This window comes from Phyllopteryx taeniolatus, chromosome 12 (genome assembly GCF_024500385.1).
Source record: "Phyllopteryx taeniolatus isolate TA_2022b chromosome 12, UOR_Ptae_1.2, whole genome shotgun sequence".
Lineage (NCBI taxonomy): Eukaryota > Metazoa > Chordata > Actinopteri > Syngnathiformes > Syngnathidae > Phyllopteryx > Phyllopteryx taeniolatus.
In genome coordinates this window covers 27,084,233-27,100,757 of record NC_084513.1, presented here as the reverse complement: position 1 = coordinate 27,100,757, position 16,525 = coordinate 27,084,233, and the positions used below count along the sequence as shown (strand labels likewise).

At 47.2% G+C, this 16,525-nt stretch overlaps 1 protein-coding gene across 5 annotated transcripts in view; it reads right to left on the bottom strand.

Moving 5' to 3' along the window:
- The window catches only part of rab3gap1 (RAB3 GTPase activating protein subunit 1), a 176,299-nt gene that overhangs the window by 114,744 nt on the left and 45,030 nt on the right, over window positions 1-16,525 (bottom strand). For all 5 annotated transcript variants that reach the window (XM_061792738.1, XM_061792736.1, XM_061792737.1 and 2 more), the window contains 3 exons: window positions 14,070-14,151; window positions 3,728-3,796; window positions 611-684 (listed from right to left, as the gene is read on the bottom strand). In XM_061792738.1, the coding sequence (XP_061648722.1) occupies window positions 611-684; window positions 3,728-3,796; window positions 14,070-14,151 (225 nt within the window). The remainder of the gene's footprint in view (window positions 1-610; window positions 685-3,727; window positions 3,797-14,069; window positions 14,152-16,525) is intronic.

The window sequence follows — 16,525 nt, the reverse complement described above, 5'->3', positions numbered from 1 at the left end:
ACCCCCGGGGCCTTCCCACGCAATAGCTTTTTAACCACCACGGTGACCTCAACCCCAGAGATAGGACAGCCCGGCTCAGAAACCCCAAACTCTCGTTCCTCCTGGGAAGGTGTGGTGGTGGACTTGAGGTCTTCGAAATATTCTCCCCACCGACTCACAGAAAACAGTCAGTGGCAAAAAGGAGATACTTTAGAACTGATAAGAAAATTTGGACTACAGTTGCATAAAATCTTTGAAATTACCACAAATGTCTCATAACGAGACCTATGTTAGGGGATGCATTTACTTCTGTCAACAAGACGTGTCGTGGCTGTTTGGACCCGCAATGTGACGTCCTGTTTTGTGAGCATGCGCGTGACATCACAGACCCGTTCCGTCCTCAGCAGAAGCCCTATTTGTTTTTGTAATGTGGACGACTACATAAAAAGATTGGGTTTAACAAAAAATCCGAATTGGGCATCATGCCCTGCAGTGTGAACGTAGCCTTGGGAGTATCATGAAAATTGCTATATAAATGTAATGCATTATTATTATTATTGTTATAAAATTACATTACATATCTATTAAATATGTTACAGACAGTAAACTGGACAACAAGTGAATGTCTTACCCAGTAAACACTGAGGATGTTCAACGGTCTTGACTCTGAGTGACCAATGAGTCGCATGGAGAGGGTCAAGGTCACTGTCAAATCAGAAAAACATGCATACAAGCAATTTTATCAATAATTTTTCTTGAAAGTTATTCAAAATCTAAAACAAAGAAATCAGATGTACCTAGGTTTTCCCAACTTTGTTGATGAGTCTTTTGCAGCAATTACAGCCTCAAATCTTTTTCAGTTTAATACAACAATGCTTGGCACACCTATCTTTAGTCAGCTACGCCCAATTCTCTCAAGCGCTCTTAGTTTGTATGGGGAGCGTCGGTATAAAGCCATTTTGAGATGTTCAATTGAATTCAAACCAGTCCTCTGACTGGACCACTCAAGGACATTCATTGAGTTGTCCTGAAGCTACTCTTATGATATCTTGGATTAGGGTAGTTGTCTTGTTTAAATAGGAACCATTGCCCCGGTCTGAGGTCTAGAGGACTCCAGAACAGATTTTCGTCTAGGATGTCTCTTTATTTTGCTGCATTCATCTGCCCCTCAAATCTAACTAGTCTCTCAGCTCCTGACGCTGAAAAACATCACCACAGCATGATGCTACCACCACCATGCTTCACTGTAGTGATGGTATTGGCCAGATGAGGAGCTGTGCATGGTTTCCTCCAAATATGTCTCGTAGTCACATCAAATAGGTCAATCTTTGTCTCGTCAAACCAGAGACTTTTGTCTCTCATGGTCTAAGAGTCAACTGTCTTTGGGGACACTGCAGGGAGGCTGCCATGTCCCATGTACTAAGTAGTGTTTTACATCTTGCTCTGGAACCCCAGGGAGTCTCTGTGCACATAATGTACGTAGCAAAATTATCCGTACAGGTGAATGCCAAGTGTGTTTTCTTGCCCAGCTGTGTCCTATTACATAGAGTATTCAAACAAATAGCCCTGATTGTACAGTCACAATTTCAAATTTGTGTTTTTCCTGTAGAGACTACATTTCTTCCAGTGAGAGGTGTAACCAACATGAAAACCTGAGAGCTGTCTATGGGTAAATAAAACAATAACTAGCAAATGTGAATCGAAAAGGAAGAATCAATCCGCCTTTGCACAAATACTGGCCAGAGCCAATACAACTACTGAGAATGTCCTGAAGAAGAAACAAACCACTGGTGTACCAAGTTGAAGATATTGAACAGGTAGATCAAGGAAAACAGCAGCAGTTGATGGAAAAAAACAGAGCTGAGAGAAGGGCCCAAAAGCAATTGACAGTGATGTCAGCAATACCCTCCGGAAAGCAGTATCACAATGTAATGTTTGCAAACAAACTTCATGAAAAAAGTTCAAAGGCTACACCATGGATACCAACCACTCATTAGCAAGAAAAATAGGATGGCCAGACTGGAAATTGATAACTACAAAGACATCTGTGAATGAGGGAAAAATGTTTCATGGACTGATGTGACAAAGACTAACCTTTCCCAATGTGATGGAAAGGCTAAATATTCCATTAAGACAGGATCCGTCAATGTGCCTAAACATACAAGCTCATCTGTTAAATTCAGTGGAGGTAATGTCATGGATTTGGCTTGCGCAGCTTCTGGGACGGACTCATTATTCTTCATTGATGTAACATGATGCCAGCAACTTAACTCAGAAACATTTTGTCTGCCAACTTACAAGATGCATGCAGCAAGATAATGACACAAAACACTATTCAAACAGTTATCAGACCATCCGCCGCACACTGCATCAAATTGTTGTGAATGGCTGTTGCGCTAGAACTGCAGGACAGCCTTCTTGAAAAATGATGCACAAGAAAGCCTGCAAACAGTTTGCTGAAGACAAGCAGACCAAAGACATGGTTTAATGGAAACTTGTCCTGTGGTCTGATGAGACCAAAATAAAGAGACAGTTGACAAACATAAAATAGTCAAGCATGCTGGTGGAAGTGTCACGGTTTGGGTCTGCATGAGTATTCCCATCACTAGGGAGCTACATCGAGGAGACAAAGAAAGGCAACATGTAGTGTGACATAATGAAGCACAGCATCATTCCCTCACTTCGGAAACTGGGTCACAGGACAGTATTCAAAAATTAAAGCAACCCCAAATGCACCTCAAGGATGGCCACTGCCTTGCTAAAGAACCTGAGGGTACTTGTGATGGACTGGCCAAGCATGCCTCCAGATTAAAACCCTACTGAGCATCTGTGGTGCATCCTTAAATAAAAGGTGCAGGAGCAGAAGGTCTCTAACATCCACCAGCTCTGTGATGTCACAGAGCAGTGGAAGAGGATGCCAGTGGCAACCTGTGAAGCTCTGTGGGGGTCCATGCCCAAGACGGGTAGGGCAGTACTGTAAATAATGATGACCACACAAAATATTGACACTTAGGGCCCATTTTCACTTCGGGATGTACTCACCTTTGATGCTAGCGGTTCAGACATTAATGGCTGTGTTGAGTTATTTTGAGGGGACATAAAATGTATAGCTAAACAAGCTATACACTGATTACATTGTAGCAAAGTTTCATTTCTTTAGTGCTGTCCCATGAAAAGATATCACAACGTATAAAAATTTGAGAGGTGGACTCACTTTTTTTAAAATGCTGAGTGCAAATTTCACCATTGTGGGACTAATAAAGGTTGTCTATACCTTCTACGTAAAACTAAGTCACATGGAACACATCACAATGTAAACAATGTACAAGCCATGTAAAAGTATTAAACTATTTTTTGGTTTTAAATTTACATTATATTTCATAGTCTGTCATTTTAACAACACAAAGGTTTCCAAATTAGCATCACTGCAGTTACAGTACGAAGCCAATGCGGTGTCAAAACGCACAAAAGCACAGTTGCGGTCCACTCTCTACAGCCCTCTTAACTCAGTGTTATTATCCCTAATTACATTTTTATTGTTAACATTACAAGCTGACAAACTGCTCTCTCTCCAGTCTGGGCCCATAATGTGCACTATTATCACCAATATCACAATATGGCATTTTTGTATTGTGTAAAAATATAACACCTGCATTATAGTGTATGGTACAATATGAATCAGTCCTCATGAAAAAATATTTATACAATGTCAGAAGACAGTTATGGTAAGGTTGAAGGACTTACTTACCTGTAGACATCATTGTCCAAAACTGTGCCTTCTGTCAAGTCAGGCCAAGTGGTTGAAAGATGAAGCTCACTTCAACAGCAAAAGAAATCATGTACAAAGTAGGTTAAGTTTTCATATGGGCAAAGTGAACAGTGACAATTTAGTGATTATAAAAATTTATACACACCCTTAAAAAAAAAAAACTACTCACTAAACATTTTCACACACAGGACTCAGTCTTTTTGGGTAGGGTTATCAGCATTCCAAATTCCACACGTTTGTTATGTGAACAGTGAAAAGATGATAATGTTGCTGTTGATGTTGGTGCATGTTGCTTTTGGTCAAATATTTCAACACACTTGTAGCATAGTACAGCCAAATGCCATATTGTGGCAAGTGTTACAACATTTTTGGGTCAATGTCTTGTTGCATGATGAAGCTTCTCCCGATTAGTTTGGATGCATTTTTCTTTAACTTGCCAGAAAAAATGGTTTGCCAACCTCCACAGGGCAGAGGTAAAGGTATCACAATCCAATGTTCGAAGAAGACTTCGAGAGAAGAAATATACAGGCCATACTACAAGATGCAAACCACTCATCAGCAAGAAGAATCAGAAGCCAGATTGGATTTTGCAAAGTAGTCCAGAGATGAGCCACAAAAGTTTTGAAACAGTTTTCTGGACTGATGAGACCAAGATTAAAGGTGATGGAAAGGCCAAAGTATGGAGAAAGAAAGGCTCTGCTTATGACCCAAAAGACACAAGCTCATCTGTGAAGCATGATGGCAGTAATGTGATGGCTTGGGCTTGCATGGCTGCTTCTAGAACGCACTCAGTAGTCTATTGAGGATTTTACTCACGATGGTAGCAGCAGAATGAATTTTGAAGTCTATAAAACCATTTTGTTTCGCCGTTATCAGAAAAATGCATCCAAACTAATCGGGAGAAGCTTCATCATACAATAAGACAATGACCATAAGCACACAGCTAAAATAATGAAGGAGTGGTTTCAGAACAACTCTGTGACTGTTGTTGAATGGCCCAGCCAGAGCCCTGACTTAAACCAATTGAGCATCCCTGGAGAGACCTGAAAATGGCTGTCAGCCAACGTTCATCATCCAACCTGACAGAACTGGAGAGGTTCTGCAATGAGGAATGCCAGGGGATACCCAAATCCAGGTGTGAAAAACTTGTTCCATCATTCCCAAAAAGACATGGCTGTATTAGCTCAAAAGGGCGCTTCTACTAAATACTGAGCAAAGGGTCTGAATACTTATGACTGTGTGATATTTCAGTTTTTCGTTATTAATAAATCTGTAAAAATGTCAACTATTCTGTTTTTTTTCTGGTCAATATGGGGTGCTGTGTGTATATTGAGGAAAAAAATGAACTTAAATGATTTTAGCAAATGGTTGCAATATAAAGAGTGAAAAATGTAAGGGGGTCTGAATACATTCCGTACCCACTGTATATATGGAGAAAAGGCACAGCAAATCAACAGCAAAACCATCATAGTTAGGACTGTCTTGGCCTCAGAGCCTGGACACATTGCTATCATCAATGGAAAAATGAACAACCAAGATTAACAGGACATTTTGCAGGTGAATTTAAAACCATCTGATTTAAATTTTAGTTTTTTGGAGGGGACATAGAGTGGGGCAAAAAAGTATTTAGTCAGGCACCAATTGTGCAAGTTCTCCCACTTAAAAAGATGGGAGAGGTCTGTAATTTTCATCATAGTTATTTATACCTCACCTGTGAGAGACAAAATTAAATAAATAAATAAATCCAGAAAATCACGTCTGATTTTTAAAGAATTTATAAGCAAATTATGGTGGAAAATAAGTATTTGGCCACCTACAAACAAGGAAGATTTCTGGCTCTCTCAGGCATGTAACTTCTTTAAGAGGCTCTTCAGTCCTCCACTCCTTAACTGTATTAATGGCACATGTTTAAACTCATCAGTATAAAAGACACCTGTCCACAACCTCAGTCACACTCAAAATGCCACTATGGCCAAGACCAAAGAGCTGTCAAAGGACACCAGAAACAAAATTCTAGACCAGCACCAGGCTGGGAAGAGTGAATCTGCAGTAGGTAAGCAACCTGCTGTAAAATCAACTGTGTCAATTATTAGAAAATGGAAGCCATAAAAGACCACTAATAATCTCCCTTGATCTGGGGCTCCACACAAGATCTCACCCCGTGAAGTCAAAATGATCACAATAACGGTGAGCAAAAATCCCAGAACCACACGGGGGGACCTAGTGAATGACCTGCAGAGAGCTGGGACCAAAGTAACAAAGGCTACAATCAGTAACACTACACCGCCAGGGACTCAAACCCTTCAGTGCCAGACATATCCCCCTGCTTAAGCCAGTGCGGGTCCAGGCCCTTTTGAAGTTTGCTAGAGAGCATTTGGATGACCCAGAACAGGATTGGGAGAATGTCATATGGTCAGATGAAACCAAAATAGAACTTTTTGGTAAAAACTCAACTTGTCGTGTTTGGAGGAAAAAGAATGCTGAGTTATGGCTATTTTTCTGCAAAGGGGCCAGGACGACTGATCCGTGTAAAGGAAAGAATGAATGGGGGCATGTATCGTGAAATTTTGAGTGAAAACCTCCTTCCATCAGCAAGGGCATTGATGATGAAACGTGGCTGGGTCTTTTAGCATGACAAAGATCCCACACACACCGCCCGATACGGGCTGTTCGGTCCCTATACAACCAGTGTCAGAGTTTGGTTCACATTGCCGGCAGTAAATCGGATTAATTTCCGGTGAGGGTTGGAGAACACCAAGGCTGCCATTCGTCACTAATTCTGTTCATAACTTTTATGGAAAGAATTTCTAGGCGCAGCCGAGGCGTAAAGGGGGTTCAAGTTGGTGGCCTCAATATTGCATCTCTGCTTTTTGCAGATGATGTGGTTCTGTTGCCTTCATCGTTCCGTGATCACCAACTCGCACTGGAGCAGTTCACAGCCGAGTGTGAAGCAGTTGGGATGAAAATCAGCACCTCCAAATCTGAGACCGTAGTCCTTAGTCGGAAAAGGGTGGAATGCCCTCTCCAGGTCAGGGATGAGATCCAGTCCCAAGTGGAGGAGTTCAAGTATCTTGGGGTCTTGTTCACGAGTGAGGGAAGAATGGAACGGGAGCTCGACAGGTGGATCGGCGCAGCGTGTGCAGTGATACAGACTTTGTATCAGTCCGTTGTGGTGAATAAGGAGCTAATCCGAAAGGCGAAGCTCTCAATTTACCGGTCGATCACCATTCCTACCCTCATCTATGGTCACGAGCTGTGGGTCATGACCGAAAGAACAAGATCACGGATACATGCAGCCGAAAGGAGTTTCCTCCGCAGGGTGTCCGGACTCTCCCTTAGAGATAGGGTGAGAAGCTCTGTCATCTGGGAGGGGCTCAGAGTAGAGTCGCTGCTCCTCTGCATTGAGAGGTGCCAGATAAGGTGGGATTTGGATGCTTCCTGGACGCCTCCCTGGTGAGTTGTTCCGGGGACGACCCAGTACATGCTGGAGAAACTATGTCTCCCGGCGGGCCTGGTAACGCCTTGGATCCCCCCGGAAGAGCTGGATGAAGATGCTGGGGAGAGAGAAGTCTGGGCTTCCCTGCTAAAGCTACTGCCCCCGCCACCTGACCTCAGATAAGCGGAAGAAATGGATGGATAGATAGATGGATGCATACCACTGATATAAAAGCCATCCTCAAGGACAAACTGAGGGCTTTTATGCAGGGGTATCAGTAGCAGATGAAGACTGTGCAGAGAACTGAGCAAGATTAGAGGGGAACGATAGCTACAGGAGGATGATGGAGGAACAAGTGCAGAAGAAGGTTGTTAGTGGGGTCTGGAAAAGTCTGAAAATGATCTCAGGACATAACACTAGACCTGAGCTGGCCAGAGACCAGGAGTGAGTAAATGACAAATAGGTTCTTCAGCAGATTTGATCAACCAGTCACTGCCACCCAACTAACCCTGCTGCATCTTCCCCGGTCCAGAGCCTCAGCTGGCACATCAACCCCACTCCCTGGCACTCCTCCACAACCCGACAGTGCACTCACTGCCCCACCAAACTGCCTTCTTCCAGTACATCTACAATCTCTCAACACTCAACACACCTCCACCCAGCATGGTAATCTCCAAAGCCAGCCCAGGTAGAGAGGTCAAGAAGGTAATGGGTCCAGATGGTACCAGCTCTAGGCTCGTCAAATCCTGCGCTAGCCAAATGTGCGGGATTGCGGAGCATTTCTTTAACACAAGCCAGGCTGCAGAAGGTACCACAGCTGTGGAAGTCATGAGCCGTACCAGTGCCCAAGTCACCTGATCCGTCTGAGGTCGGGAAACACTGTGAGAAACATGTTCTATGATTTCTCCAATGCCTTTAATACCACCCTGCCAGAACTATTGAGAGAGAAGCTAGACCACACTGGAGTGAACCAACAGCTGTCAGCATGGCTCCTGGATCACCTGACTAACAGGCCAAAGTTTGTGCAGACAAGACTGTCTGACACAGTGGTCTGCAGCACAGGGGCACCATAGGGAACTGCCCTAACTCTCTCCTTTTTGCCATATTAAACTATATTGCCAAAAGTATTTGCTCACCTGCCTTGACTTTAGTCACATCCCATTCCTAATCCATCCCATTCCTAATCCATCCATCCATCCATCCATCCATTCTCTACCGCTTATCCGGGTCGGGTCGTGGGGGCAGTAGCTTTAGCAGGGACGCCCAGACTTCCCTCTCCCCAGCCACTTCATCCAGCTCTTCCGGGGGGATCCCGAGGCGTTCCCAGGCCAGCCGAAGGATGTAGTCTCTCCAGCGTGTCCTGGGTCGTCCCCGGGGTCTCCTCCCGGTGGGACATGCCCGGAACACCTCACCAGGGAGGCGTCCGGGAGGCATCCGAATCATATGCCCCAGCCACCTCATCTGGCTCCTCTCAATGCGGAGGAGCAGCGGCTCTACTCTGAGATCCTCCCGGATGACCGAGCTTCTCACCCTATCTCTAAGGGAGAGCCCGGACACCCTGCGGAGGAAACTCATTTCGGCCGCTTGTATCCGGGATCTTGTTCTTTCGGTCATGACCCACAGCTCATGACCATAGGTGAGGGTAGGAACGAAGATCGACCGGTAAATTGAGAGCTTCGCCTTTCGGCTTAGCTCTTTCTTTACCACAACGGACCGATACAAAGTCCGCATCACTGCAGACACTGCACCGATCCGCCTGTCGATCTCCCGTTCCATTCTTCCCTCACTCGTGAACAAGACCCCAAGATACTTGAATACCTCCACTTGGGGCAGGATCTCATCCCCGACCTGGAGATGGCATGCCACCCTTTTCCGACTGAGGACCATGGTCTCAGATTTGGAGGTGCTGATTCTCATCCCAACCGCTTCACACTCGGCTGCGAACTGCTCCAAAGAGAGTTGGAGGTCACGGCTTGATGAGGCCAACAGAACCACATCATCTGCAAAAAGCAGAGATGCAATACTGAGGCCACCAAACCGGACCCCCTCTACGCCTCGGCTGCGCCTAGAAATTCTGTCCATAAAAGTTATGAACAGAATCGGCGACAAAGGGCAGCCTTGGCGGAGTCCAACCCTCACCGGGAACGAGTCCGACTTACTGCCGGATATGCGGAACAAACTCTGACTCCGGTCGTACAGGGACCGAACAGCCCGTATCAAGGGGCCCTATACTCCCGAAGCACTCTCCACAGGACTCCCCGAGGGACACGGTCGAACGCCTTCTCCAAGTCCACAAAACACATGTAGACTGGTTGGGCGAACTCCCATGCACCCTCGAGGACCCTGCCGAGGGTGTAGAGCTGGTCCACTGTTCCACGGCCAGGACGAAAACCACACTGCTCCTCCTGAATCTGAGATTCAACTTCCCGACGGACCCTCTTCTCCAGCACCCCTGAATAGACCTTACCAGGGAGGCTGAGCAGTGTGATCCCCCTGTAGTTGGAACACACCCTCCGGTCCCCCTTCTTACAAAGGGGGACCACCACCCCAGTCTGCCAATCCAGAGGCACTGTCCCCGATGTCCACGCGATGTTGCAGAGGCGTGTCAACCAGGACAGCCCCACAACATCCAGAGCCTTTAGGAACTCTGGGCGAATCTCATCCACGCCCGGGGCCCTGCCACCGAGGAGCTTTTTAACTACCTCGGTGACCTCAAACCCAGAGATAGGAGAGCCCGCATCAGAGAACCCACAGTCTGCTTCCCCATGGGACGGCGTGTCGGTGGAATTGAGGAGGTCTTCGAAGTATTCTCCCCACCGACTCACAACGTCCCGAGTCGAGGTCAGCAGCGCCCCATCCCCACTATACACAGTGTTGGTGGTGCACTGCTTTCCTCTCCTGAGACGTCGGATGGTGGACCAGAATTTCCTCGAAGCCGTCCGGAAGTCTTTCTCCATGGCCTCACCGAACTCCTCCCATACCCGGGTTTTTGCTTCAGTGACCACCAGAGCTGCATTCCGCTTGGCCAGCCGGTACCCATCAGCTGCCTCAGGAGTCCCACAGGCCAAAAAGGCCCGATAGGACTCCTTCTTCAGCTTGACGGCATCCCTGACCGTTGGTGTCCACCAACGGGTTCGGGGATTGCCGCCACGACAGGCACCGACCACCTTACGGCCACAGCTCTGGTCGGCCGCCTCAGCAATGGAGGCGCGGAACATGGTCCACTCGGACTCGATGTCCCCCGCCTCCCCCGGAACATGAGCAAAGTTCTGTCGGAGGTGGGAGTTGAAACTCCTTCTGACAGGGGATTCTGCCAGACGTTCCCAGCAGACCCTCACAATACGTTTGGGCCTGCCACGTCGGACCGGCATCTTCCCCCACCATCGGAGCCAACTCACCACCAGGTGGTGATCAGTTGACAGCTCCGCCCCTCTCTTCACCCGAGTGTCCAAGACATGCGGCCGCAAGTCCGATGACACGACCACAAAGTCGATCATCAAACTGCGACCTAGGGTGTCCTGGTGCCAAGTGCACGTGTGGACACCCTTATGCTTGAACATGGTGTTCGTTATGGACAATCCGTGACGAGCACAGAAGTCCAATAACAGAACACCGCTCGGGTTCTGATCGGGGGGGCCGTTCCTCCCAATCACGCCCTTCCAGGTCTCACTGTCATTGCCCACGTGAGCATTGAAGTCCCCCAACAGAACAATGGAGTCCCCAGCGGGAGCGCTCTCCAGCACCCCCTCCAAGGACTCCAAAAAGGGTGGGTACTCTGAACTGCTGTTTGGTGCATAGGCACAAACAATAGTCACCCGAAGGCGGAGGGAGGCTACCCTCTCGTCCACCGGGGTGAACCCCAACGTACAGGCGCCGAGCCGGGGGGCAATAAGTATACCCACACCTGCTCGGCGCCTCTTACCATGGGCAACTCCAGAGTGGAAGAGAGTCCAACCCCTCTCGAAAGGACTGGTACCAGAGCCCAAGGTGTGTGTGGAGGCGAGTCCGACTATATCGAGTTGGAACTTCTCGACCTCACACACCAGCTCGGGCTCCTTCCCTGCCAGAGAGGTGACATTCCACGTCCCTAGAGCCAGCTTCTGTAGCCGGGGATTGGCTCGCCAAGGTCCCCGCCTTCGGCCACCGCCCAGCTCACACTGCACCCGACCCCTATGGCCCCTCCCACAGGTGGTGAGCCCATGGGAAGGGGGACCCACGTTACCCTTTCGGGCTGTGCCCGGCCGGGCCCCATGGGTGCAGGCCCGGCCACCAGGCGCTCGCCTTCGAGCCCCACCACTAGGCCTGGCTCCAGTGGGGGGCCCCGGTGGCCCGCGTCCGGGCAAGGGAAAACGAAGTCCATTGTTTGTCGTCATCATAAGGGGTCTTTGAGCCGTGCTTTGTCTGGTCCCTCACCTAGGACCTGTTTGTCATGGGTGACCCTGCCAGGGGCATAAAGCCCCAGACAATTTAGCTCCTAGGATCACTGGGACACACAAACCCCTCCACCACGACAAGGTGACGGCTCAAGGAGGGGCCATTCCTAATCCATACGGTTCAATATGACATCAGTCCTCCGTTTTTCCACGACAACAGCTTCAACACTTCTGGGAAGGCTGTTCATAAGGTTAAGGAGTGCGTTTATGGGATTTTTTTACTATTCTTCCAGAAGGGCATTTGTGAGGTCACACACTGATGTTGGACTCTGTTACATCCTATATCAGTTTCTGTGAAGATGTGTGTGTACCAACAAAATCATTTCGCACATTCAACAAGCCGTGGTTCACTGCTAAACTTATGCAGCTTCGCCAAGCTAAGGAGGATGCACATCAGAACGGGGACAGGGCCCTGTATAATCGAGCTAGAAACCAGCTGACTAAAGAAATTAACATTGCAAAGAGGAACTATGCAGCAAAGTTGGAAAAACAGTTTAGCGCAAACAACTCTAAATCAGTCTGGCATGCATTCCAACGACTTTAATACCTTCTACTGCAGATTTGAAAAGGACAGTTTCACACCCCACACCCACCCGGCCGCACCCCCGACCACAATCACACCTCTGACTTCTGCGTTAACCATCCATGAACAGGATGTGAGACGCATCTTCAAACAACAAAAGATTAACAAAGCGGCAGGCCCAGACCATGTGTCCCCATCCTGCCTCAAAGTCTGCGCGGACCAGCTCGCTCCAGTCTTCACTCAGATCTTCAATAGATCTCTGGAACTGTGCGAAGTTCCATCCTGTTTCAAACGCTCCACCATCATTCCAGTCCCTAAGAAACCTGCAATCTTGGGTCTGAATGACTATAGGCCTGTCGCTTTGACATCTGTGGTCATGAAGTCCTTTGAACGTCTCGTGCTGGACCACCTTAAGAGTGTCACAGGTCCCCTGCTGGACCCCCTGCAGTTTGCCTACCAAGCGAACAGGTCTGCGGATGATGCAGTCAACATGGGACTGCACTTCATCCTAGAACACCTTGACAGTGCAGGGACCTAGGCGAGGATCCTGTTCGTGGACTTCAGCTCAGCGTTCAACACCATCATCCCTGAACTCATTTCATCCAAGCTTCTCCAGCTCAGCGTCTCACCTGCCAGTGGATTTACAGCTTTCTGACGGGCAGGACACAGGAGGTCAGGCTGGGGGAGGCCACCTCATCCACATGCAGCATCAGCACTGGGGCGCCCCAAGGTTGTGTCCTCTCTCCGCTGCTCTTCTCTCTCTACACGAACGACTGCACCTCAGCGAACCCGACTGTCAAACTCCTGAAGTTTGCAGATGACACCACTGTCATCGGCCTCATCAAGGACGGTGACGAGTCTGCATATCGACAGGAAGCGGAGCGGCTGGAGCTGTGGTGCGGCCGACACAACCTGGAGCTGAACACGCTCAAGACTTTAGAGATGATCGTGGACTTCAGGAGGCATCCTTCGCCACAGATTAAATTCTGTTGTCGTACTAGAGCGGCTCCAACTACAGGAGACAAATTCCTTGTGTGTTTTTTGGACATACTTGGCAAATAAAGATGATTCTGATTCTGATGAGAAGGCCTGGCTCCCAGTCTCCGCTGTGATTCATTCCAAAGATGTTCTATCGAGTTCTGAGGTTAGGACTGTGCAGCCCAGTCAAGTTCATCCACACCAGATGCTGTCATCCATGTCTTTATGGACCTTGTTTTGTGCACTGGTGTAGAGTCATGTTGGAAGAGGAGGGAGCCAGCTCCAAACCGTTTCCACAAAGTTAGGAGCATTGAATTGTCCAAAATGTTCCTTTCACTGGAACGAACGGGCCAAGCCCAGCTCCTGAAAAACAACCCCAGACCCAAACGTATTGTGAGGGTCTGCTGAGAATGTCTGGCAGAATCCCGTCAAGAGTAGAGCCGCTACTCGTCCGCATTGAAAGGATCCAGATGAAGTGGGTCGGGCATCTGATTAGGATGCCTCCTGGATGCCTCCCTGGTGAGGTGTTCTGGGAAGGTCCCACTGGGAGGAGACCCCGGGGACGACCTAGGACACGGTGGAGAGACTATGTCTCCCGGCTGGCCTGGGAATGCCTCGGGATCCCCCCAGAAGAGCTGGTTGAAGTGCCTGGTGAGAGGGAAGTCTGGGCTTTCCTATTAAAGCTACTGCCCCCGCGACCCGACCTTGGATAAGCGGAAGAAAATGGATGGATGGATTTTCAATAAATTTGCACAACTGTCTGAAAATATGTTTTTACTTTGTCGTTATGGGATATTTTATGCAGATTTTCTTTTAAAGAAAAATATACTCAAATCAGTTTTAGAATAAGTCTGTAACAGCAAAATGTAGAAAAGGTGAAGGGGTGTGAATACTTTCTGGTGCCATTGTAATTCTTCTGACATCATACACAGAATGCACTGATTATTTCACCTGATTGTTTCTTCACATGCACCAAACGGAAGATTCCCAAACTCCTCCACTCCCACCTCACCTCCAAGAAGGCTGTCAAAGTCTGTCAAAAATCCACAGAGTTAATTATAATTAATTAATTATAGCTGGTATTAAAAACAATAATAGCTTAATTCAAATAGTACCTTTAAAAATGTTTTTACAGTGTTACAGACAGAACAGCATATATAAAACAGGAAGATTATCATGCTCATATCTTATAAAACTAGCAACAACACTAAAAGATTGATAAGCCCAAACTGCAAGAACCCAACAGACCCAAATGAGATCAAGAGGGTTGATAAGGGATGATAAAAGAAAATACATTTTAAGTTAGAACAAAGACAAAAGATTATAAAATATTAACAACAACAACAAAAATTATTATTATTAAAGCAACAACAGAGGCAGGGCTGGGCTTCCAGGAGCAATGACAGATCCCACAACAGAACCACTGGTCGTGTTGGTGGATGAAGTTGTCTGGCACACTTCAAGAAGAGGGAAACGTTCCTGTCACCGCCCACCCTGGTACCATTAATGGCGGCATGCCAACAAGAGACTGCAGCCATGTATACCATAAGAGTGGACGGTAATCATCCTTGATTAAAGAGCTCCTGCAAGAACGGAAAAATGGTGGAAACCCGGGCAGTGGACAGTAATCAGCCCGTGACTGCAACACCATGCATCAAACAACTTCCATCTATTGGTGTACAACCACCGTGTGGAAAGCGCCCGAGCATTGGAAATTGTATGCCCCGCATCTCCTCAATACTCTGAGAATGAAGTACCAGACTTTGAATTGGCCACACCCAGAGATGGAGGCGACCAGGATGGGGATGCACTATCCGTCCACACAGCTGGGACAAGAGGTCCATCCTGGGGGGGAAGTGCATTGTTAAGTTGTAAGAGCGCATGTACATTTGTGGAAACCAATTCCTTGCTGGCCAGAATGGAGTAAACAGGAGGAGTCTGTGTCCCTCCAGTAGAACACCTCAAGGAAATCAAAGGAAATGTGTACAGGAGCATACAGTGGGTACAGAAAGTATTCAGACCCCCTTACATTTTTCACATTTTGTGTTATATTGCAGCCATTGGTAAAATCCTTTAAGTTCATTTTTTTCTCCTCATTAATGTACACACAGCACCCCATATTGACAGAAGAAAAAAGGAATTGTTGAAATTTTTGCAGGTTTATTAAAAAATCAAAAATAAAATCACAGAGCCATAAGTATTCAGACCCTTTCCTGTGACACTCATATTTAACTCGGGTGCTGTCCATTTCTTCTGATTATCCTTGAGATGGTTCGACACCTTCATTGGAGTCCAGCTGTGTTTGATTATACTGATTGGACTTGATGAGGAAAGCCACACACCTTTCATTATAAGACCTTACAGCTCACAGTGCATGTCAGAGCAAATGAGAATCAAAGGAACTGCCTGAAGAGCGCAGAGACAGAATTGTGGCAAGGCACAGATCTGGCCAAGGTTAAAAAAAAAAATTCTGCTGCACTTCAGGTTCCTAACAGCACAGTGGCCTCCATAATCCTGAAATGGAAGATGTCTGGGAGGACCAGAGCCCTTCCTAGAGCTGGCCATCTGGCCAAACTGAGCAACTGGGGTAGAAGAGCCGAGATGAGAGAGGTAAAGAAGAACCCAAAGATCACTGTGTCTGAGCTCCAGAGATGCAGTCGGGAGATGGGAGAAAGTTCTAGAAAGTCAACCATCACTGCAGTCCTCCACCAGTCAGGGCTTTATGGCAGACTGGCTCGACGGAAACGTCTCCTCACTGCAAGACACCTGAAAGCCTGCATGGGGTTTGCTAAAAACCACCTGAATGACTCCAACATGGTGAGAAATAAGATTCACTGGTCTGATGAGACAAAGATAGAACTTTTTGGCCTTCATTCTGAATGGTATGTGTGGAGAAAACCAGGCACTGCTCATCACCTGTCCAATACAGTACCAACAGTGAAGGATGGTGGTGGTAGCATCATGTTGTGGGGATGTTTTTCAGCTGCTGGGACAGGACGACTGGTTGCAATCGAAGGAAAGATGAATGCGGCCAAGTACAGGGATATCCTGGATGAAAAACTCCAGAGTGCTCAGGACCTCAGACTCGGCCAAAGGTTCAGTTTCCAACAAGACAATGACCTAAAGCACACAGCTAAAATAACAAAGGAGTGGCTTCAGAACAACTCCGTGACTGTTCTTGAATGGCCCAGCCAGAGCCCTAGCTTAAACCCAATTGAGCATATCTGACAGAATTGAAGAGGATCTGCAAATAGGAATGGTAGAAGATCCCCAAATCCAGGTGTGAAAAACTTGCATCCTTCCCAAAGACTCATGGCTGTATTACCTTAAAAGGGTGCTTCTACTAAATACAACCCAAATTCCAATGAAGTTGGGACACTGTGTTAAACATAAATCAAACAGAATAC